This window comes from Melospiza georgiana, chromosome 1 (assembly GCF_028018845.1).
Source record: "Melospiza georgiana isolate bMelGeo1 chromosome 1, bMelGeo1.pri, whole genome shotgun sequence".
NCBI classification, from domain to species: domain Eukaryota; kingdom Metazoa; phylum Chordata; class Aves; order Passeriformes; family Passerellidae; genus Melospiza; species Melospiza georgiana.
In genome coordinates, this window is record NC_080430.1 from 66,749,108 (window position 1) to 66,772,129 (window position 23,022).

At 40.5% G+C, this 23,022-nt stretch overlaps 2 protein-coding genes across 10 annotated transcripts; one reads left to right on the top strand and one right to left on the bottom strand.

The window, feature by feature from the left end:
• Positions 1 to 1,282: 1,282 nt before the first annotated feature.
• LOC131082369 (tRNA selenocysteine 1-associated protein 1-like) lies at positions 1,283 to 14,527 on the bottom strand. Of its 8 annotated transcripts, XM_058022265.1 has the most exons (11): positions 13,831 to 13,900; positions 12,826 to 12,992; positions 11,367 to 11,447; positions 10,271 to 10,347; positions 10,041 to 10,174; positions 9,320 to 9,451; positions 8,305 to 8,424; positions 6,031 to 6,226; positions 5,440 to 5,485; positions 4,699 to 4,867; positions 1,283 to 1,594 (listed from the first exon to the last, which is right to left on the bottom strand). In XM_058022265.1, the coding sequence occupies exons 4-10, from the start codon at positions 10,298 to 10,300 to the stop codon at positions 4,731 to 4,733; spliced, it is 795 nt and encodes a 264-aa protein (XP_057878248.1). In that variant the 5' UTR covers positions 10,301 to 10,347; positions 11,367 to 11,447; positions 12,826 to 12,992; positions 13,831 to 13,900; the 3' UTR covers positions 1,283 to 1,594; positions 4,699 to 4,730. The 8 variants fall into 8 exon arrangements, with proteins under 8 accessions (XP_057878248.1, XP_057878225.1, XP_057878240.1 ...); XM_058022242.1 differs by lacking the exon at positions 13,831 to 13,900 and adding an exon at positions 14,401 to 14,527 and having other exon boundaries at positions 1,283 to 4,867; XM_058022257.1 differs by lacking the exon at positions 13,831 to 13,900 and adding an exon at positions 13,925 to 13,942 and having other exon boundaries at positions 1,283 to 4,867.
• Positions 14,021 to 22,379, top strand: PAK1IP1 (PAK1 interacting protein 1). Of its 2 annotated transcripts, none has more exons than XM_058022224.1 (10): positions 14,021 to 14,165; positions 15,477 to 15,639; positions 17,485 to 17,605; positions 17,700 to 17,774; positions 18,382 to 18,434; positions 18,861 to 19,006; positions 19,097 to 19,194; positions 19,891 to 19,990; positions 21,190 to 21,316; positions 21,931 to 22,379. In XM_058022224.1, exons 1-10 carry the CDS (start codon positions 14,103 to 14,105, stop codon positions 22,080 to 22,082), a joined length of 1,098 nt encoding a protein of 365 aa, XP_057878207.1. In that variant the 5' UTR covers positions 14,021 to 14,102; the 3' UTR covers positions 22,083 to 22,379. The 2 variants fall into 2 exon arrangements, with proteins under 2 accessions (XP_057878207.1, XP_057878198.1); XM_058022215.1 differs by having other exon boundaries at positions 14,058 to 14,165; positions 21,925 to 22,379.
• Positions 22,380 to 23,022: the final 643 nt, after the last annotated feature.

Below are 23,022 nucleotides of genomic sequence, written 5' to 3' on the forward strand. Positions count from 1 at the left end.
CAAGAGAAACAGCAGGTGCAGGTTTTTCACCGCTTAGTGGTGGCGTGGGGAAAGGAGGTAGGAGGAGAAAGCTTCACCATGACTTTTACTTCCTCAAAACATGAGGAAGAGTGCATTCCTATTACCAAGTTAAAATACATTAAAATGTGGGGTTTTATCTTACTGAAAGTAAAGGTGAGAAGTTTCACATTTTATTTTTAGTATCAACTTGCCGTGAGAAGGATGGAGGGAGCTGAGCAGTGCAGAAAATCACAAGCATCTTCCCTGTGTACAAGTCAATAAAAATGTTACCCAGGACAGAGCCCTGATGCACCACACACCCCTTCCACACACACAAAAAAAAAACCAAAACAGCATTTATCCCAGCACACACACGAAGAAAGGGTGTGTGGAACTAGGAGAGGTGTGGGGGGAATTATGGGGACCTCAAACAAAGGTGATTCTGAAAGCATGCAGAAATGTAAAGAGGCAGCAGCTACAGAGGAACAGCTGTAACAAGAAATGGTGTTGGGGAATTTTGTGCTGCCTCTTTTCTGCTTCATACTGGGTTGTTTTAAACTTCGTCAGGGTCCTCCCAGTTCTCTTACACGACTTAACTCCTCAATTCTTTGTCCCCTTTTCATTATCTACAGGAAATAACCATTACCCAGCAGAGTGGAATTACTTTCAAGATATTTCTCCTCATAAACTGCACTCTTACTCTTGTGCCCCACAATTGGGAATACAATTTTACATGCAGGGGATGACTTGCAGTGACAGACAATCCCTATCCTTGGAACATGCCTGTTTGAAGTCACCTGCAAGAACCACCTCATTTTGTGTGAATGGCTGGTGTGCTACAGCTGCTGATTAATTTTAGGATGATGGTCTGCTTTGACAATGGACATGTCGAGATCTACATCAATATAACTACCAAAACAAAAAATAGTATTTTTGCCTGGATTTGCAACTCATTTTGTCCAGGAACCAATTACCATGCTAGCTTTCAGCTTGAGAAGAGGAGAAGGAAGGCTAGCATAATGTGTTTCCGTGATGGGAAGAGCTAGATTTACAGAGGGGATGGAAACTGTGCCCATTGGTAACGTACATTCATTGGCGACAATGCTGGCTTCTAAAATAGTACCTGTGTGTGGAACTGACTAAAATCATTCCTGTGCTGGTCAGGTAGGAGCTGAACAAATTTAGGACAAGCTTCCTTCTTCATACATGCTGAGAATATTAAGGTAAGCTGTAAACACAATTTTCTCTTCCATATACGTGTCAAATGCAGCTACACTAGACATTTGCTCTGTAAATTCAAGTGCTGCTTTATTTACTTATTTTACCTATTTAGAACAATTTCCATATGGTGACATACCTTTAAAGAAACTCATGACTCAGAAATACTTGTGGATGTAGTCAAACAACGTCTATTGACATAAGTCACTGAAGTTAAATAAATGTCATTAAAATGAGACAAAACAAAAGGCAAATATATATATATCTCCAGCAGAATGATAGTGATCATCACCATTTGATCAATCTTCCCTGTGAGTTATATCTGCAAGTTACTTTGAGGTAGCACTAGAAAGAAGCTGTTGGTCCAAGAGCATCCCTGCAAAAAGAAACATTCACGGCTTAAGTACCATTTAACCTTTTTGAACACTTCTCAGTCTTCATTGGTTTTTAGCCTGTTTTTTTTCTCCCTGTTCACTGCAGGATCATTAGCCCCTCAAACCATGGTACTAAAGCTTTTCTGTTCAGAGAAGTGGAAAACAAAAACATTACTCTTCTTTAAGAAATAAGTGGGTTTTAGGTAAAGGCACTATCTATCACAGCTAGGTACAATGAAGAGTTTATAAAACCAATACTAAGATTCTTCATCAGACTTAAAAAACCCCACAACATTTCATCTGGGTAAAAAAAGACAGAACACAACCAAAGTGAAATAGCATGGTGTTGAAAACATTGCTCCCAATACTTTTTTTTATGTTTCTACTGCAATCAGCTCTTTGTAGAACTGAGAGCAGGCATCTGTATGATGGACATGTTCAGGTCTTTGTGTAAGCTTGCTAATTCAGGCAGTAGTTGGACCAGCGCTGGAAGTTTCCTCAATTAAAAGTCTCAGCAATGAATGCCAGCAGATCTGATGCACTCATTTTTTTCCCAAATTTGTGCTTACACCAACACAGAAGCTTTTTCAGTGTGCATTTACAGTAAAGAATTGTGCTGCACACAGTATCTTGATCCCACATATGCACTCCTAACTGGTAAGCAGTATAAGGTAAGCAGAAAGGCTCAGGAGACAGAAAACAAAGAGCTGTTTAAAACAGTATCACACAGGCTGCAACCAGCAGACTCCCCCTTCACCTCACTTTACTTCTGTGCTGACTAAGAAAATATATTCCCCAACATCTCTCAGATTTGCACAACTAATGGCCCAAACAACCTCTTTCACTACATTGCATCAACAGTATTTTCACTATATGGGTACTTTACAGCCCAGAACAGAAGGTGCATGTCCAAAAAGGTTCTCTAATGCAGTGTGAAGACCTTGCTGAGATGTAAAATCTGCATAAATATAGTGACTACAGACTCTGAGGTTTATGTGCTGTGCTGATACAGTGCTGATCAAAGTGAAATCACACAACTGCATGGGCTCCTTATTACATAATTCACACATGGATCAACCTCCCAAAAGCTAAAAATCAGTGGATATTCTATAGTATTTCTACCAAGCCAACATGCACCCTTAGGATCTGATAACACAATGAAAGGCTCCCACAAATTACTTGCTGCAAGTGAAGTATGGTGTTAGGTAATGCTATGCAAAGCAGGACATGCACTTCAAAGCAGGAAGCTTCCAGGTCTCTGCCTGGGTTATAATCATCCAGCTTGTGATGACGGAGCTTGCTAGATACAAAACCCTTTGCCTAGCAACTGGCTTGTACTACCAGGCTCAGGCACCACAACTGTGCACTACAAATGAAGTGACATCAAATCAAGCACAGTTTTTAAAGTTTAACACCCCCACATCCAAATTCAAGAGGCCTGCATCTACTATGTTGAGTTCCCTCCTTCTGCAGTCCTATGAAACAATTCTATACAGACACACAATTCCCTTCCCCATCCAGAATCTCTTTGCTTCATTTATTCCACTTTCTGTCACATTCCCATTAATAAGCTCCCTACTGTGACTCTCCAAAGACCAACCAGCTCACACCAGGGAAACATTCATGTACAAAATCCCAGTTTTCAGCCACTTTGCAACTAGTTCTCTCCAAAGCAGGAAAACAGTCTAAGACTCCGATAGTAATGTCCCTAAATTAATGGCTTTTGTTTGCTCTCTTTCTACATACGCAGTGCACAAAATTCAGGAAGAATGAAGTTCCTATATCACACCAGAAAACCTTTCTAGTTTAGTGCATCTGTATTTCATGGGTGGAACTTAAAAAAAATCCCAGCTGAAATTAAACTGTGAGAAGAGGGAGATTCTGGTGAGCAGGTAGAAGGGACCTGCTGTGCCAAGTCATCGCTCTGCAATGCAGTACTAGTTTCACATTTAAGAACAGCATACAGGTTATGACCACCACTTCAATGTAATTAAGTCATTAAAGAAAAAAAAAAACCTGCCATCCTAGCAGTTATGGTTTAGACTGCCCCCGAAACACACATCAGTACCAAAATGCCTTCAGTAGCTTTAGTAGCTTTCACATGTATTAGCTATATGATAATTTATACTTTTTCTCTTCAAAAAGTATTCTTTTGTTTCCAGCCTGAATTTATTTCACTGTGTACATTAAGTAGTAACGGGAGCTTAACACCCTATGACTGAAAAGTACTTTATACCCTTTCAGATAATAATAGTTTAGAGGAAGCCACTCAGAAGTTGCTGTTTGAAAGCAGAATTTTCTTCATTGCCATCTCCCCTAACCTCTTTTGACTTCAATACTGAGAACTGTCATCCTAAAATGTTATAGACCTCATGACTATGAAACATCTGAGCACAAAGACTGAACAAATAACAGATGTTTAGGATAGGGCGCAACTTAGTTGAAGAGGATACTGGGATACTCTAATTCCTGATGGGTTTTTTTCTTCCCTCTTTAAACCACAGGGTTTTCTCCAAGGATTTTTACGTGTAAGAACAGGTATTATATTACAACAGTTTCTTTGCTGTAAAAGGTCAGATGAGAAGACTAACAAGAAGGGCAGACATAAAACTATCAGTAGGTATCATCCTTAGTCTTTGGAATGTTTGCAGCTACAGCAGCTCTGAGTTTACCCTTCTGTATGTTAAAACTGGACAGCACATTAAGATTAAGAGCTTGTAAGATTGCCTAGGCATCTTGGGAGTATGTGAGAGCTAGCTCTTGCTAGTGCTGATGCCCATACCAAAGACAGGTGAAATATCCCTACTGCCTCCAGCTAAGCTCCACAAGCCAGAAGGAGAAAGTGTTTCGCATATATAAGTAAAATCCCTTGCTGGCCAGTTTGCAGAAACAAAATTTTATTTACACAGGCAAGTCTATCTTTAGACCCCATTGAACTCTTTACATTTCTAGAATATTTACATGATTTCAAGATGCTCCAAATGATGAACAAAACAAAACAAAGATTACAGAAACTGCCAAAAGCATAGCAAAAGAAACCCCAACCTATCATTGTGCTTTAAAACTTATGATCTAGAGTAATGTAGAAGAAATGTAATTTTAGCACCTTGGTCATAACGGTCATGCTATATAAGACACTTAAATAGCAGAGGGGATGTCAGAAGTGACCGTATCCAGAGGTTGCCAGTGACAATTCATGAGGGCATCATAGAGTTCTTCACTTGTCTCCATAAATTGTCTGTTCATTTCATCAACATCCAAGTACAGCTGTGGATCTAAAAATACAAGTCTGGTAAGTACAAGTGTCAGAACTTGGGAGGCTTGCATACAAAAACCTGAAGTAAATGCTTAATAAAGTGTACTTTAGGTAAATTTAATGATTTAACAAACTTAATAGTACACCTAGTGAGATGTTTTTTCACCTAGAACTTCAACAAAGCTAACAAATCCAGCTTCTTTTGCAATTAGTGTAGTCAAATGCTAGGACTGTACCGGTATTTTCACATCAAGCAGAGATTTTGGCATAATTAAAAATTTTGGACACCATTACAAGATATGTCTACTAATGAGCTTAACATACAACAATCTTAACAGAATCAATACAAAGATCTAGTACCTTCTCCAACAGACCACTCTGGACAGAGAATGAAGGCAAAGTTACAAGAAGCCTACTGCAAAGTATTGTTGACAATATCCCATTCTACTTGACATAGTGTACACTATTAGCTTTACAATCCTACCTCATCTTAACTATAACCCATTCTTTACCCCAAGAGTCACTGGCTTATACTGTTAAAGGGCAGAAGTATGGCTAAATTCAAGCTTACAGTGACAGAATTATCATTACCTTCAGTTATTAGGTCATCATTGATTTCAGTCATAGCTGAAGCTTCCTAAAAAAAAAGAGAAAGTACTCATAGTCAGTTTCAGAAAGCATCACAAATCCAACATAATTTTATGCTCCTAAACATTCCCTTCCTCCCACAGCTATAAAATAAGCAGGAGCAGGTGCTGTTTATTGGGAAAGGGTTTCTTGTGAGGTGTTTGTTGCTTTTTAATGTTGGGTTTTTTGTGAAAACCATAGTAGAATTCCACTGGAAATGCACTTTTGAAAGTCTTAAGATGATCATATCTAGGTCAGCCAGTTGATCAATTACAACTATTCTTTACTTTTCTTTAAGCAAAGTACATCAGAAACACTGCAAAAACTTGCAGTTAGAACTGTTATTTGACATACAAGAACAAATATTACTGCATAAACATCTAATTCTACAAATGCACTCAAGCACTTAAATCCAAAAGGTCATGTTGAACATAACCCTCACACTTATCTGACATCATGATTTCAGTTTTAGGACTTTTTTGCTCTGATTTACACAACCCATATGACTTGTTAATTGTGGGTTTTTTTTTTTAATTAACTATGTAGTATCTTTACCTCAAAAACAGCTGGAGCCATAACAGCATCTCCCAAAGAGCAGTCTCCAACAGCTTGCATGCTATCATAGGGAGTATAGGAGCTGTAGTTGTAGTCAGCATAAGGATCATAATTCCACTGTGAATAGTAGTTCTGATAATCTTGATAATAATCATTGTAGTTGTATGACTGGTACCGCTGGAATTCTGCTTTCAGTCTGAAACATGAGAAGGTATATACAGTCAAGAGTTGGAGAACAACTGTAAACCCAATGCTGAAGTTAACAATTTCACACACAAATTTATGAGGAAACTTTCCTGAGTTTCAGGAAGTCTTATGTCACAGCACAATAGACCTCATGTTTATGAGGAGAGCAAATGTTCACCTTCAGCAATGCCAAAAATAATTATTTCTCTGGATTAACTTGAGTTACATTTATCTGTATTCAGTTTGGATACTTTTGGTATTGTTTAAGCAACTTACTGATAAAAAAAAGATTCATTAAGATCAGAGACCTTCACCAAGCACTGCTTTTTTAAAGACACTTGAAATGTTTAATTAGTCCTTCCATCTTTTGTTTTGTTAACATGAAATCTTGTTATTTCCAGAAACAAGGGGTAAAGTCAGATTATCTATTTCAGAGAAACATCTGACACTGCCTGTCAATTTACCATGTCTACCTTCACCTTCTCAAGTTTTGGTCCATGAACAGTTGCCAAAGCTTAGCTGTCAGGTGAAGTCAGCACTGCCGTTATCCAGAGTGAAGCCAAAGCAGCAGGAAAATTACAAAACTTATTAGTTTTATGAAGACCAAAGGGCCAGGTGATCAGTTTTCACTGCTTTCCCTCTCCTGAGCAGATTTTTCCCAGGGGCAACTTCAAGTTGACTAATGACAAGTATCAACGAACAAGAATAGTCTGTTCTAAACCAGAGATACACCACATGAAAAGCATCCAAGAAATCCCCTATGCTTAGACATTTCCTTGCTGATTACATACAAGCAGACCTCCTGTGCTCGCAGTGTCCAATGTCTGTTTATCTCCACTTTGCTACAGAAAATTCAGATTGGGGCTTTTTGCCAAGACCACAAACTGAAGGAGCTCAGAAATAATGTAAGTAACTTAATGACAAACTACTCTGATGGCTGGACTTTTGGATACTGTGAGAGCATAGTACTCAGCCATTCAGAAACAGGTGTAGATTAGAGGTGTGTATGTCAATACTCACACTGCATTTCTGCTTCCTTACTGTGAAGCTACACAAACATTCTAATAAATAGGTATTTTATTGTCTTACTACTGTAGCAAATAAATGATGTTTCATAATGCCTCCATCTTCTGCTTCCAACTTCTCTCCTACACCAATCTCTATAGGAAACAAACATCTAAAAATACTGCTGACATTCTTCTGGATAGCAGAAGTGAAGAAAACTTTTTTGGGACTTTGTTTTCAGAGCAAGTTAGTGAAAGCAAATCTGGACAGTGTTCTCTTAGGTAAGGGCATTTCTGTTCCAAAGCAATGAGGCAACATTGGCAAAACTATCCAGGGAAGAGAAGCAGGAGCTGTTATTTTTAGCCTTCTAACAGAACACACAAGCTAACCTCATGAATATATACTGAAATTGTTTCACAGACAGTTCTATTTTTGCCTGTATTCTGGATCATAATTTATCAAATTGGGTATCAAGTCTCTAACTGGATTGCCTTAAATAACTGACTGAGAGAACTGAGCTGGCAGAAAAAAAACCTCTCAAACCAAATCAACTTTAAATTTCCTGCTGCCCTAATCACTTGAGGAGCAAAGAGCAGTATTCTAAACAAACTGTTCAAGCAACATCTCCTTTGGCTTCTTCCCCTCTATATTTTGTGTTTTCCCACTAAAGAGTTCCTTTCCCTGCCAGCCTACCTTAAAACTAACAATGTGCTAACTTGTCTAATCCAAGGGGAAAGACCCAGAAGAGCCTCCTAGCATAAAAATAAACACTTGTTGTCCCTTCTACCTTCTTCAGGCCCAAACATGAAACACTTACAAATACATTCAGCTTCACTACCATAAGCATTAAGGCCGGTCACAAGAGCAGCTAAGCCCAAGTTATACAATCTGGCTAGACTTAAGAGTTGGATTTCCCCAGCAATCCTCCAAGAGGTTTGACAGATCCAGGCAGTCAAAACATAATGCTTCTTGATTTTGCATCCTGTACAGCCATTATAGCAAGGGCCACAGTCTTTACAAAGGCAGAGCTAAAAGAATCCAATTATTCAGAATTACTTTATCAATGCACAACTCATTTGTTACCTTTTAGAAATTCCTATGCTCAGCCGGATTCGTTTTCCCCCCAGACCTGGTGCATTCTGGCAGTCTTGCAGTGCCCTCATCTGATCACCTTGCTCACCAAATCTGACAAAGGCATACCCTCTACAATTTTCAAAAGGGAGAAAACAAATTCTAGTATTCATAACAGTTACAAAGCCAATTAATTCATTTTCTGTCTTCATGAAAATAGTAGCTGCTATAGCTTCTATTACCTAAGCAACCTCTCTGGCATGTGCACATGCACAGAAGATGCTTTCACAAAATTAAAAACTTGGGCCAGAAGCAAAAAGCTTTGTTGATAGCATTAAGATGCAACTTGCTGAAAGCCAGCAAAACAATGTATGTTAACTGCTATCTGTGTAAGTAACCAGATTATATATTTCTGCACTTACAGCAGTTCAGTATATTCAATATATCAGTATTAACCTGTTCCTATGCTCTACAGCTCTAACCTTCTTTCTAAATTTGCTCTAATTTCTTTTTAAGTTTCTTGAATTAGTCCATTACAGCCAGTGTTTTCTAAACAGCAAATTCACTTATCCCTTCTTCACTCTCTGCCTTGCCAGTCTAACTTCCCCTAAGATTTATTTACTAATACTAGTATTTCCATCTCCCAATCCCCTAAGATTTGCTAGGCCTTACACTTTTCTTCCACATGTAAAAAGGGGATTATTTTGTCCTGAGTACTGCACTGACTAGGTGGACATACTGCTGTAAGTAAGCACAGATGTCCATGCAGAGCTCTCCTTTCTCCCACCATCATAACCACTTTCATGCAGATACGCATTTGGCTAAAATGAATCTTAACCCATTAGTTAGCTAAAACTAACCATAAAGTTTCAGAACCCCAGGGATCTAGGTTGTTAAAAAAATGCCAGAGAATAATCTCTCTTCCTGCCTCTGAAGAAAATACAAAACCAGTTCCAATATAAGTTCTTATAGATTACTTATAGCAACAAACATACTGACAGCATTAACACATTTTCACAGGCATTACCTGGAATATCCCAGCAGGTCTGTTGCTATTTTGCAGTCAATACATGAAGGGTACCTCTTTAGGAAATAGTCATAGAGCTGAAAATCATCTACTTCTGGAGTCAGTTCCCCAACAAATATTGAATAGTCCGGTCTTTAAAAAGATAAGAGAACCACCATTAAGTTAGAAAATAACAGAGTTCATGTCAGTATAAAGTCCCTAACATACAAGCAAGTAGTTATTACTGGACAAATAAGGAGACAAAATATGAAGTGAGTATTAACTGCAAAACTCTGCTAAGCACTGCACAGAACTGCAATGCCATCACTCCAGCAAATTCTTAATTTCTCCGAGTCCATTCTACTGCTTTTTCGAGCATTTCAATGAAGACTCAAATTTATCAAAGAATCTTTTTAGAAGTTGGTTTTAGAAACTATTATTTGTTATCTGAAGGGCAGGACACCAAAAACACCAAGAAAAGAATATTAAGTTACAGCCAGAATTCAAAAAGAGCTAAGACTATTTTGACACCACATCTCAAGCAATTATGAGAGATATATCAGGAAAAAAAAACTTCATTGTTCAAATGGCAATACAATACTAAATATTCCATGAGCAATACTTAGTGTATAGGCACCAGGTGTGCCATTTCAGGATTTTTAAAATAATTGATGACATTCACTAGTCATTAGCAATTAAAACAGATAAAGGGTCAGAGCTGCTCCTTTCTAAAGGTCTTTACCTGGTTGTGTTAGTACTACTAGGGACAAACTCTATTCTTCCTGGTTTTATTTTGTTCTTTTTCTTCCGTTTCTTCTGGGGTGTTCTCCACCAGCTGTAGGCCTGGAGACATTCTCTTTTTTTTGCCATCAAGTCCTGTAGGGAGAAAAAAAATGACCTTTATAGTATTTAGCCTCATTTACATTCCTCCCTCCCACTCCCCATCACCACAGGTGATTTCCCCATATTCACCTTGCCCTTGAAAGAAGCCTGGGGTCCCATTTCTCCCTCCGCCTCCCATGAGGGAAAGCAGCCTCTGGGGAAAACGCCTGGCAAAAATAACAGAGCCAAAGGATTGTATGAACAGCCATATTCCCCTGACTTGTCAAGCTGGCTAAAGGATTGACAGCTTCCTCTGGGAATTAGGGACAAACCAGATAGCCTTTTGATGCTGGCCAATCCTAAATGTTAATTAGCTTCAGGACTGGACTGTGTTCCACTTGAGCTCCAGGATGCAAAAAACCCTGCCGCAGCACAATCTGCACGATGAAGAGGCAGGGAAATTGTCACTCTTGCCTAGAAGGAATCTCCACTGTCCCTATCTCCCCTCACCTAGGTACTCTTCTGAGAGATGCCTCTCCTCACTACCCAGCAGTGAGTCACTCTCCCAGGCCAGGAACAAACACAAGAGGCCGATTAATGGAATTTAAGGCGAAAGCAGACCAGGAACAGGCACTAGATTGGCTGAGGGAAAACTCAAACCCAGATGCAAGGCCAGGAGGAAAGAGGCATAAAAAGTACCTCTCAGGGAATTAAAAAAAAAAATAACAAAAAGAGAAAAATTAAGAAAAAAGAAAAAAAAAACACTAAAAACACTAAAACCCCAAAAACCACAGCTCAAAAAGGAAGTGAATGGGGCAACTACACAAAAGAGGAGGGGAAACAGCCTTGTTAACACCGGTTGCCTCCCTCAATGAAGACTCTGAAGAACAAGGACTTCCAAAAATAAGAATGATGTTCCATAGCATTTACTTACGCAGGCTTTAACGTTCTTCCTCTATAACATCTCCACATGTATCTCATACAGAGTGTTACGCGCAAGCTCCTTCAGAAGAACTCGCGCTCAAATAATGCAAACTGCAAAGCTTAACACAATGCCCCCCAACCTGCTTGAGTTGACACAATGAAGTGTCCTGAGGACAGTTGCCAGAAGAAATCTTAAGGCTAAAAGAACATCCAACTCAGAGCAAGCTAGCTATGTCAGCTTTACATTTATTAGGAATTCTGAGTATGGTTCTGGAATCCATTTAGGCACAGCATGCCTGTATTTCTGACTAAATGATCTTACCTGGCTTGCCATGGTTCAAACTGTCTTCTGTCTTTCTCGAACAGTAAAACTGCGCAGGTTCAATTTATTACACTCCTTCAGCTGAAAAAAATGTAGGGGAGAAAAAAGATGAAGGATTTTACCCTCAATATTAATTACTTTCAAATATGTTCACCACACCATATGCTTTGAAGTTATTAATTCAGAACTTAGAAAATTAAGTTCCAACTTGTCACTGCTTATACATTGGAGATAGAAAAAATATATGGCTAACAGGATTAGGATTAGATGTCATCTTCACTGTCCTAAACTATAACAGACCAAAAAGTTTTCCCATTGTCCAAAGCACTAGAAAATTCTAGATATTGTTTAAGTCTCCTATATCTTACCCTTAATTCTGAAATGCCTACATATAATAACCCAACAATCCAGAAGATTCTAAAATAGTTAAAAGCAAGGCAAAAGATAGAGGTTTCAGTATGTTTTGTACAACCTCATCAGTTTCTTCCCCTTTTAGCCAGATTTAAATTTACTTGTACCACAAACTATGCAGCTGAAAACAAGCAGTGGTACACTTCCCATGTGCTAAAGGATATGAGAAATAAAAACAGGATGAGGGCATAGCACAAGCAAACACCTTTCTCTGCACCTTTTCTCCTCCCTCTCGCCTTCTCCACATACACATTTCACTCATTACCATCAAAACAAAAACCAGCAAATAACATCTTACTGCCATCACTAAAACAGTGGACACACTTTCCACAAGAGCTATGCATCTCTGTTGATCCCAATATCCTTTCTTTAGGCTTTTTTCCCTAATCATCCAACAAATATAAATCAGTGCAAAAACTAATTTCATTTGCAAAATACTCCGCATTTAATTTCACACACGGGTGTTCTTCACCCCTACTGCTTTCTTACATCTGGTGTATCCTATGCAGATATTTGATGGTCAAAGTTCTAGTTCCCATTTCCATGCAGGAATTTATGTAATGTTTTAGATCTCGGCTGATTAAGTCCACAGCCACATAATGCAATAAACACAGAGCATCTACAATGCCTTCAAGGCTTGCCTGCAGAGTTCAGAGCACTACTTGGATTAGACTAACTTGACACAGGACAGCCATAAATCATAATTAGAGCTTCTATGCATGATGCTATTCAGAATAACTATGGACTTCATCCCCACAGCCGTTGTGAAGCCAAGAAGAGTCAAGCACAAACAGGCCTAAAATACTAGTAAGGTTAGTGTATGCTACACTGAGCACATGCTAACTGAAAGTAATTGTGTTCATTAAAAAGAATTATCAGCAGCAAATTCTGCCTCTTAAGGCTTGTCATTACTAACGCAAATATCCACGTAACAATGTTCCTGTAACGTTGGCTTTCAATAAAAAGAACCACGAACTCCTTCATGCTCTCAACACTGAAATACTGATTTTTGAATTCACAACTGCCCAGAAACTTTTTTTAAACTTACCACTTTTCACTCCTGCAGACTTGATGGAAGATGGCACGCACGACAGAGTGCTCTTGTTACAAGAGGCTATCGGGAGGCAAGGGATACAAGGGCTTCTCGGTAGGTTATCACCAACTTTTATGCAAAAACGGTTTTGTACGCCTCCCTGTCCAACGTTCACCTTTTCACTAGAAAACAAGATCATTTTAAAAGCAGTTAAAACAGCACGCACTGATATAATACATTTTTTTACATTTGCTTTAACTGTATCTACAGTCACAGGTAGCTTTCATTTAAAGCAGCTTCAACCTCCAGAATTCAAACACATCTTTAATTGGATTACACACACACCATAGCAGCTTTTTATTTTATTCCACTTTCTTTCATTACTGTGTTCATACGGCAAAAAGGTGGGCGAAGCTGTTCACGGCCCTAATCGCCCGCGCAAACACCGCTCATGCAGGCAGCGGGCAATTCCCCCCCTTCCTTTGGCACTAATTCCGCTCACACGAGGCGTTGGGGCAGGGCACGGGGATGAGGGAGCCTCTCAGAGCTCCCGGGGCCGGCGCGGTGACCCCGGCCGAGCCCAGGCCCGAGCCGTGACGCATTTCTCTAAGCGAGCCACTCGGCACGACGGGAAGAGCCCGACCACAAGTGCGCCCCGCCCGGCCGCGGCCCTCCGTAAGCGGCCACACTGGCGCCGGGGCCGCGCTTCCTGCTTACCGTGCTACGCGATAAGAAATTAAGTAATGAAAAAATATAAAACGACCCGGCGAAATAACGAAAGCCGGCGGGGCCCGGGGCTGGTTCTCTGGTGCCTCGGCCCAAGCGCCGCCGGGGCCTCCTCGCCCCGCGCGCCCTGAGGCAGGCGGGGGCCCCGCGGCCCCCGGGAAGGAAAAGGGCCGAACATCCCAGCCAACCCACCCCGCCTCGCTCCCGATAGATCGGTCCGCGCCCCTTTTCCCCGCTAGCAGCCCCCGATCCCGAGCACCGCTCCCCCTCCCCCCTCGCCATCCCGGCACTAACGCCTCTCGTCCTCCCCGCCGCCATCACCGCCAGCGCCGCTTCCGCCCCGCGAGGCCCCCCCTGCGCGGGCTGCCCCGCGCGCAGCCTGACTGACCCCTGGCCGCTTCCTCCGGCGCTTCCCGCTCCGCGGCGGCTCCCACGGGATTCTCCTCACCCGCACGGAGCGAGCGCTGCCGGACGCCAGCGCGGGGCCAGCGCGGAGCGGCGCAGGCAGCGCGGCGGACGGGCGGAAGAGCCAGCGAGAGCCCCGGGGCGGCGCCGTGCGGTGGCGGATGGAGCTGGTGGCGGGGTGCTACGAGCAGGTGCTGCTGGGGTTCGCCACGCGGCCCGGCCAGGTAACGGGAGCCGGGGGAACGGGGGGGGGAGAGAGGGAGGGAAGAAGCACAGAACGGTCTGGGTGGGAAGGGGACCTTGGAGGCCCTCTCGTTCCAACCCCCTGCCGCGGGCAGGGACATCTTCCCCGAGACCAGCGTGTTCGGAGCCCCATCCAACCCGGTCTGGAACGTCTCCGGGGAATTGTGTGGGGGAAATGCCCCGGCCGCCCCCCTGGAAGCGCGCCCCGGCACTCACCGTCTCGCCCGTCCGCAGCCGCGGTTCCGGGCGCCGCCGGGGCTCTTAAAGCGCCTTGCGGGGGCGGGGCGGCCTCTCCGCGGCCTCTGCCGCCAGACTCGGCCCCCTCGCTGGCCCGAAGCGCTCCCGGCAGCTGCGGCGGAGCCACGTGCGTGCGGGGCCCGCGGTGCGGGGCCGCTCCTCCCGGCGCCGTGCGGAGGATGGAGGGATGGATGGGACGTGGGCTGGGGGCGCGTGGAAGGCGTGTCTCCAGCCTGCCGTGATGGAAAACGAGAGAGTCCGCCTTTCCTGCTCTTGGGATTTATCTCTGTGCAGAGACAGCTTCGTCCAAGCACAGCACTGATTACAAGGGGCGGTTTGCAGGCTTAAATGCTTTGGACTAATCTCCTGACAGCACATTAACTCAGGAAGATCCCATTACGCTTACAGCTAAGTATAATTCCTCCGCCTGTACTCGTGAGGCCACGCCTTACGATTCTGGACCCCTCAAATCAGAAAAGACATTGAGATGCTGGAGCAACTCCAGAGAAAGGCAGTGGAGATGCTCAAGGGTCAGGAGCTTAAGTCCAGTGAGGAGTGTCTGAGGGAGCTGGGTTGTTTAGTCTGGAGAAAAGGAGGCTCAAGGGGACCTTATCATTCTCTACAACTGTACAAAAGGAGGCTGTAGCCAGGTGAGGGTTGGCCTCTCCTCTGAGGCAGCCAGTGACAGGGCAAGAGGACGTGGCCTCACACCGCGCCAGCTGACATTCAGGTTGGGCATTCAGCCTTCATCAAGCAAGAATTTCTTTATAGCAAGGGTGATTAGACATTGGAATGCTCTGCCCAGGGAGGTGGTGGAGTCACCATCCATGGAGGTTAAGGAACTCAGTGCCATGGTTGACAAGGTGATGTTCAGTCATGGGTTGGACATCGTGATCCTAGAGGTCTTTTCCAGCCTATTTGATTCTGTGATTCTGATTTTCGCACGTATACTTTTTCAGCTTTTGCTTTTAAAAAATAAAATTATGGGACAATGAAGTGGAAGCTTTCTGTGGTAAGCTTGAGAAAGACCTGTTTGTTTTGCATTTCATTTACAGTCTTGGACAGTCGTCCCTGATTTTACACATCATGCCCACACTGCCTCATTGTCAGCAGTAGCAGTGAATAACAGATATGTGGTCACTGGGAGCAGAGATGAGACAATCCAAATCTATGACATGAAAAAGAAGATTGAACATGGGGCGCTGCTACAGCACAATGGTAAGGGATCATTTCTTTGTAAAAAACCGTAATGATAAAAAATTGTAGCTGAAAAACTGGCCCTTGCTAGAAAAATACTGGGTTTTTTTTTTTTTTTCTAATAAGACTCTAGTAGTGGTGGTGTTGCAGCCATGATGGTGTGATCATACAAACAAGGTAAGCTTTTGAGCATAGAAGGTAAAAACAATTACTCTGGTATTAGCTCACAAATGCTGCTGCTGCTTTAAATTATTTGTAGTTTTATGAAGTGGTTTAGAAGTTATGAGCCACAAATGGCTTATGTGCCATTTTTCTTCTATCAAGATGGTTTATCTAGATCATGCCTACTCCCAGCTACTGTCTTTCCCAGTGTTCTTGCCCCTGTTACAAGTGTACATGAACCACACAAAAGAGAGTTTGTGTGTGAAAGCAGGCTGCTGCTGTCAGAGGAGTTAACCTGGTACATTTCCCATTGTGTGTGCTGCCTGAATTACAGCTTCAAAGTACATGACAGAGTCACAGAACAGTTTGGATTGGAGAGGATCTTTTAAAAGTCATCTAGTCCAACCCCACTGCAGTGAGCAGGGGCATCTTCAACCAGATCAGGTTACAAAGAGCCCCATCCAATTTGGCCTTGAGCATTTCCAAGGACAGGGTATCAACCACATGTCTGGGCAGCTGTTCCAGTGTATCACTGCTGTCCTTGTAAAAACACTTCTTCCTTACATCTAATCTAAATCGACCCTCTTTAGTCTAAAACCTTAACCTATCACAACAGGTCCTGCTAAGAGGTTTGTCCCTATCTTTCTTCTAAGCCTCCTTCAAGTACTGGAAGGCCACAGTAGGGTCTCCCTGCGGCCTCTTCCCATCTGAACAATTTCAGTTCTTTCAGCTTTTCTGCACAGGAGAGGTGTTCCATCTCTCTGGTCATCTTCATGCCCTTCTCTGGACTTGCTTCAACAGGTCCACATCATTCTTGTTGGAGCTGGATGCAGTGTTCCAGGTGGGGTCTCTGAAGAGCAGAGCAGAGGGGCAGAATCCCCTTCCTCAATCTGCTGCCCACGCTGCCTTAGATGTAGCCCAGGACACATTTGGCTTTCTGGGCTGATAGCACACATTTCTAGGTCGTGTCCAGCCTCTCATCTCTCAGCAAGCCTAAGTCCTTTCCAGCAGAGCTGCCCTCAATCTGTCCATCCCCCAGCCTGTGCTGATACCAGCTTGCACTGTGCTTTGTGGAACTTGGAGGTTCAAGCCCACTGCTTGAACTTGTCCGTGTCCCTCTGGATGGCATCCCATCCCTCACCACTTACAGAATTTGGTGTCATCTGTAAACTAGCTGAGGGTGCACCCTCTGTCTATATCATTGGTACAGTCATCTGTTAATGGCTGTCCAAATAAATCTGTTTGGGTCATTTGTAGCTCAGTATTAATTAATCAAAAAGATCCAGGAGCTAGACTGAGCATGGTAACTGCATTTAAGTCATGTATGATACATCTGGTGATTATGGGGAAGCAGCAAGGGCAGTAAGTCCAGCTGTGTGTCAGGAGCAGGGCTTTGACAGGGAGCATTCCTATCACTGATAGAAGCTCTCTGCCCTGGTGTTTGAGTACTGCTGTGACAGAGAACAGACCAGATGGACGTGTGTGGGTAAAGGGTGCCTGATAGAGCACATTAGACTATTGAATATAGCAAGAAAGTTTGAGGGTTTTTTGAAGAAATACTTAGGGAATCATTTAGATTTTCCCAAGGTTAGGGTAGTAGCTGGCATGCCTTGATGGAAGAAGTTTTTCTGTTAAGTTCTACATTCTCTGTTAATTTGTGCAATAACTGTTTGGTGTGTACAACATTGTTAATTGTATTTCTAGGCACGATAACTTCTTTGGAGTTCTATGGGACTTCACATCTGCTGAGTGGGGCTGAAGATGGGCTCATTTGTATCTGGAACACAAAGAGATGGGAATGTCTGAAATCCATTAAGGCACATAAGTAAGTTTCTTAAATCGTCATGTTCACATACATTTTCATGTCTATTTTCCTTGTAAATAATACATGTGACTGACTAATGTTTTATTTTCATCAGGGGACATGTGACATCTCTTTCCATTCATCCTTCTGGGAAATTAGCTTTGTCAGTCGGAACAGATAAAACATTAAGGTGAGTCAAAACTGATGAAGGAATGCTGAGAATCACAATTCAATAACTCTTAATAAGGTGCTATAAGCAACAATTCCATGTTGGGACTAGGCAACACTGATAAAACATATTTGTTATCAAATGGTTCAAAGATCCATCTGTTTGTCTTTTGAAGTTCTAAGTGCCAGCTGTTCATTCCTCCTCCTTGTGAGCTCTGACTCTTCACAAGTCACTTGTATAAATATGTTTGCATTTTGGAGCACTATTTGCTTAAACTTTTGAAAAGTGACAGATTTTGTTTAGTGTGATTTTTCACTTGGAGTGTTTCCATGTTGCTGTAGGTACCTGTTTTTGAGATATAAAATGCTATTTTCATAGCACAAATTTCTATTGGCCTCCTTTTGGTCTCAGTATTGCAAATGGTGGTTTAGAAAATAAATAACACAAGTTCAACATTATAGCGTGCAAGCAATATACGAACTCATCATTTTCTTTTGCATTAAGAAGGCAGAAAAATGCTTAGAGAGGCTTAAAAGCTTCCTTTGGGTGCCTCATGACAGCAGATTGGATTTCAGTTTTGCTGTGCTGTTTTTAACCAGAATGCACATTGCCTGTTATTATGTTTCAGAACTTGGAATCTTGTTGAAGGACGATCGGCCTTCATCAAAAACCTGAAGCAAAGTGAGTTTATCAGTCTAAATCCACTAATTAAGTGCAGTTTGATAGCTTTATTTTTCATGTAAAGAAAAGTTGACTGAATTAATCAAGTCAGTTACCTGCAAACTTTCACAATGTCTTTTACACGTGCAGGCAAGCATGTGTAAGCTCATATCCTTAATAATAATCATTTAGCAAAAGGAAAACATAGTACCACTAAAGTAAATCCTTTTTTTCCTTGAAATTTGAGGTCAGAGCATTTAAATAAATGTGTTTCAGTTTGTTTTTCTTTACATGATTCTGATAATTGGAAATAAACATTAGAGTGTGTAGCTGTTTGTTCTAGTTTATTGGATTTTTCATTGAATATTTTCTAGGTCTAGGTAGAAAACAGTGTCTATCAGCCTCTAAAGATTCTTACTTTTAGATTCTCTGTATCAATGTGTACAGATGCACACATAATTAAATGGTCCCCTGATGGAGAGAAGTATGTGACCGTGATAGCTAACAAAGTGGATATCTACAAACTTGACACAGCTTCAATCACTGGCACCATTACAACAGAGAAGAGGATTTCTTCACTTAGATTTATTACAGTAAGTACAAAAACGAGAGGTGTTGGGAAATTAACTGGTTTGAAACACATGAAATTAATCACACTTGCATTTCTCTTTCCCCATTCCAAGGATTCTGTCCTTGCCATAGCTGGAGATGATGAAATGATTAGGTTCTACAGCTGTGACTCTCAAAAATGCTTGTGTGAATTTAAAGCCCATGAAAACAGGTATTCTATATTTGCTTACTATTTAAATATTTATGGCAATGCTAAGTCCTCTCTAAAGTTCTACGGTTTGTAATGTTCAGCATAATTTGCTTTTGTTTTAGTATAGAAAGTGAAATTATTTATGTGCTACATTCCAAACAGACTTGTTTGCTTTTTGTATGAGCACAAGTACTGTGTCCATGCACATTACAAAAACAATAGGGTACAGAATTAAGAATATTGCTATTCTAAATTTGTGAGTGTGTGTGTGTTTGTGTTTAACCAGTCTTTACTGAATCTGACTCTTTAGAATGCTTCAAAAAAACAAACCAGTTGTATTCAGTTCAAATAGGAGTGTAATTATGTATTCTCTGTTTTTGAATACCAAATATTTGTCCAAATGTTGCTTTGAATTCATCAAAACACAAAAGCATTAGCAGTAATGTCACTGATGTGTCTAATAGCGTATGCTTTACAGTACTAAAGAGTTCTGAATTGAATCCTAATAAGCCTAGCAAAGGCAAATGTTCCTAATATGACAGCACTCAAAGCAGATCCAACTTCCTGCCTGTCACTTGGGGGTTTTTTGTTCAAACTGATTTTTTAGACTGTTGCCTATTCATCTTTAAATTGTCTCAGCTTACTGGTCTGAAGTGAACTGCGATGCTATAAGATAATAATGTATTCTTTTTCACATATTCTATGTCTTTTTCACAGAATAAAAGATATTTACAGTTTTGAAAGAGAAGGACAGCATGTCATTGTTACTGCATCCAGTGATGGTTACATTAAAATGTGGAATCTGGATCTTGATAAGGTTGGTATATTACACTGCTGGTTACATTTAAGAAAATCAACAGAGAACCAGAATTGCAGACAGTTCTGTTGTAAGAGTTCATTTTAAATCACTGAGGAAATTTTAGGTGAAATGTGCCTGTCTTGATCTTTTTCCATGTTATGCCCAGTAGAGATGTATGTCCATGCACATTTATTTATGCAGTCCTATTTTTTTTCATCTTTGTACTTTTTTTTAAAACAAAGTATAAAATCTGATGAAATTATGATATTTCATCTCCACTTTTTGTAAAGTCATGCTTTCCATCAGACCTAGCCAGGCTTATGACTATCTAATCAGTTACGTATGTTATGACTATGTAATTAGTTAAGGACTGCTGTGAATTTCTGTAATGTTGATGACTGTTGCTACTCTTCTGAAAACATAAAGTCTGTGGTTTGGGCAGGGGAAGGTGGTTCTTCTTTCAAGGTCGGGGGAGGAACTTGTCCTTTGGAAAAATTCAAATACATAAATGTTCTGAGTACTTGTATTTCCTGTATTTTCAAACAGTTCTGAGTAACACAGTTCAAGTAACAAGGAATCATGTCTTATCTTTAAAGTTTATTGTGTATATTGTTTGCTCTTAAAATCAGAAATAGATTTTTACCATTTATTGCCTAGTTACAAAGGATCTACTATATGATAAGTATCTTGGATAGTTCAAATAATTATTTCTCAACATATATACATTCAATTATTTCTCAACGTATATACATTTCAAATATGAATTTGCCTGTTTTTAATTTCACCCACTCTGATTATTTTTATACTTGTAAGTGCAGGAGTGATCTCCCTTTTTCCTCTTCACCTTACATTTCTGTTCCCCTTGTACAGAATTGACAGAGTGATCTTTGCCTTTCTGTGTAACATTGTATTTATTTTGACCTAATTCCTTTCCCTGCAGGCAAAGTTTTGCATAACTGTGTGGGCTGCTCTGTCCAGCTCTAGGGGTAGAATATTCTAATACAGTAGTTTCCAGTGGGTTGATGCTGTTAACACTGCCCATGTATCTGTGACACTTTATCCCTTGATATCTGTAATAGACTATTTGTATTCCAAAAGCTGAGTGATATAATTGCCTAACAGTGAAAGTGTAAGGTGCTTTCTGACTTCAAATACTTCATTAAATTTAACCAGAAATAAAATAAGGTTGAAATAAACTTTTTTTATGTTTTCTTCAGATTAGAGATGGGCCATCTTTACTGTGTGAAGTCAATACCAAAGCTAGGCTGACGTGTCTAGCAGTGTGGCTTGACCAAGCTTCAGAAATGAAAGAAAACTCTGATAAAACTGCAACATCATCTCAAGGTAACAGAACTTTGTATTTTGAATTGTTAATGTGACTGTGAAATGGAATACACCAAGTGGGAGGCTTCTCCTATATCCACTGAAAAATGTTCTGGTATTTTGAAGAAGTGGGGATATGATGCTGGCAAGTGATACAGATACACTTACCAATCTGATAGTGTCTCAAGCCCATATGTTTGTTGGAGAACATAAGCCTCTTTTCACTTTTATTTAAATTCTCTTTGTGTTTACTGGAATAACATACCGAGGAAGCCACTGCAAAGCTTTTGAGACAGATAAGAAAACAAGCGGTTGATAGAACTGCATGTCCTGTTTTGTTATAAGCAAAATTAGGTGTGAGGCCACTGTAGCGGGGCAAACTTAAGAATTCTAGCTCAGATTTGTTTGGGTTTTCTGCTGTTGTTTTTCTGCATTGTAATCTGTTTGCATACTTGATCTTCATGGATTTTAATTTCACATGCAAAACTAGCATAAATGGCACTTTCTACTGTAAAATAAAAAGATATTTATAACCCTTTTTTAAAAAATTAGATACAAATAAGTCTGCCATTTAGACTACAAAGACGTGATGTAAAGGTCAGTGTGAATAATTCTTTGCTTTTTTTCAGAAACAGAAGATGAAAAATCATCAATAGCCAGGACAAACAAAGATTTTTGGACTACTAAAAGGGTTAAAATATTAAAAAGAAAGAGAAAAATTGTTCCAGAGAAACAAAAGCTGGCAGCTCCAGTGCAAAAGAAGAAGAAACAGAATAGCTTGGCATGAAGGCAGCTACTTTGTCTCCTGTACAAAAAGTAAATGCTGGTGTTGCCATATTTTTTATCAGAATCTAAACCCTAACAGGACATATAACTCTTATCCAATGTATTGTTTAAAAGTAATTATTGTTCTTACTCTAATAAACTGACTGATCATTCTGGGAACTTTCCCTAAGTGAAGAAAGCCAAAATAAATTCATAATATGTAATGTTTATATTTTTCTAATAACAATACCATACACTTTTTAACTGGCTCTGAAAAAGCCAGCTAAAATAATAAAAATAGCTGCATCTTTCTCAGTTACATTTTTGTTTCACTTAAATGCATATTAAAAACATATACACTTTTTAGTATTGAAAATGTTACTGTTCATTTGACTCAAGGTATGGTCTGACTTTGTCCTACATTTCTTTTCCTACTGTAAGAAAGAACATGTTAAAATTACTTAAAATACGATGATCACATCCCATTCTTACACTCATGGAAAACTGTAATTTCTAATTTTTGACATGGACTTTATAAGCACAATGTTTGGCTTTTTTACTGTGTTCATGCTTAAATATATTTAATTTTTTTAAAAATCTTTGCACCCATGGTTCACATCACTGAAACATTTTGTTTAGAATATGATGCATAATTTTAGGCAGAAGAGTTTATATCAATAAGGTTTTACCTTTTCTTCCCCTTTCCCAATGTATTTTTTCAAGTCCTTGATCCGAGCCATGTTTTTTATAAAAAAAGAATTATATAATACCCGAAATTTTTGCCATGCTGCTAAAATGTCACCTCTTATGTTTGCACTTAAACAAAAAGTAAATTCCTGACCTTCTCAGTCAATGGGAACAGAAGTTCATCCTAAGCCTTTTTACAAATATACAGTGGGAAAAACAAAGTTGAACAAGGTCAAAGAGGTAAACTAAATGTTTATTTTAAGGTGTAAGGCATG

What these genes read in the sequence shown, in the direction of transcription:
- LOC131082369 (XM_058022242.1), bottom strand. Translation starts at nt 10,300, where the DNA reads ATGGGACCCCAGGCTTCTTTCAAGGGCAAG. An exon ending in AGTAGTACTAACACAACCAG is followed by an intron (nt 9,452 to 10,040) that starts GTAAAGACCTTT and finishes ATCTTTTTAAAG; the next exon opens with ACCGGACTATTCAATATTTG. An exon ending in AGCATAGGAATTTCTAAAAG is followed by an intron (nt 6,227 to 8,304) that starts GTAACAAATGAG and finishes CTCATGTTTCAG; the next exon opens with ACTGAAAGCAGAATTCCAGC.
- PAK1IP1 (XM_058022215.1), top strand. Translation starts at nt 14,103, where the DNA reads ATGGAGCTGGTGGCGGGGTGCTACGAGCAGGTGCTGCTGGGGTTCGCC. An exon ending in GGAACAGATAAAACATTAAG is followed by an intron (nt 17,775 to 18,381) that starts GTGAGTCAAAAC and finishes ATTATGTTTCAG; the next exon opens with AACTTGGAATCTTGTTGAAG. An exon ending in AACTGCAACATCATCTCAAG is followed by an intron (nt 21,317 to 21,924) that starts GTAACAGAACTT and finishes GCTTTTTTTCAG; the next exon opens with AAACAGAAGATGAAAAATCA.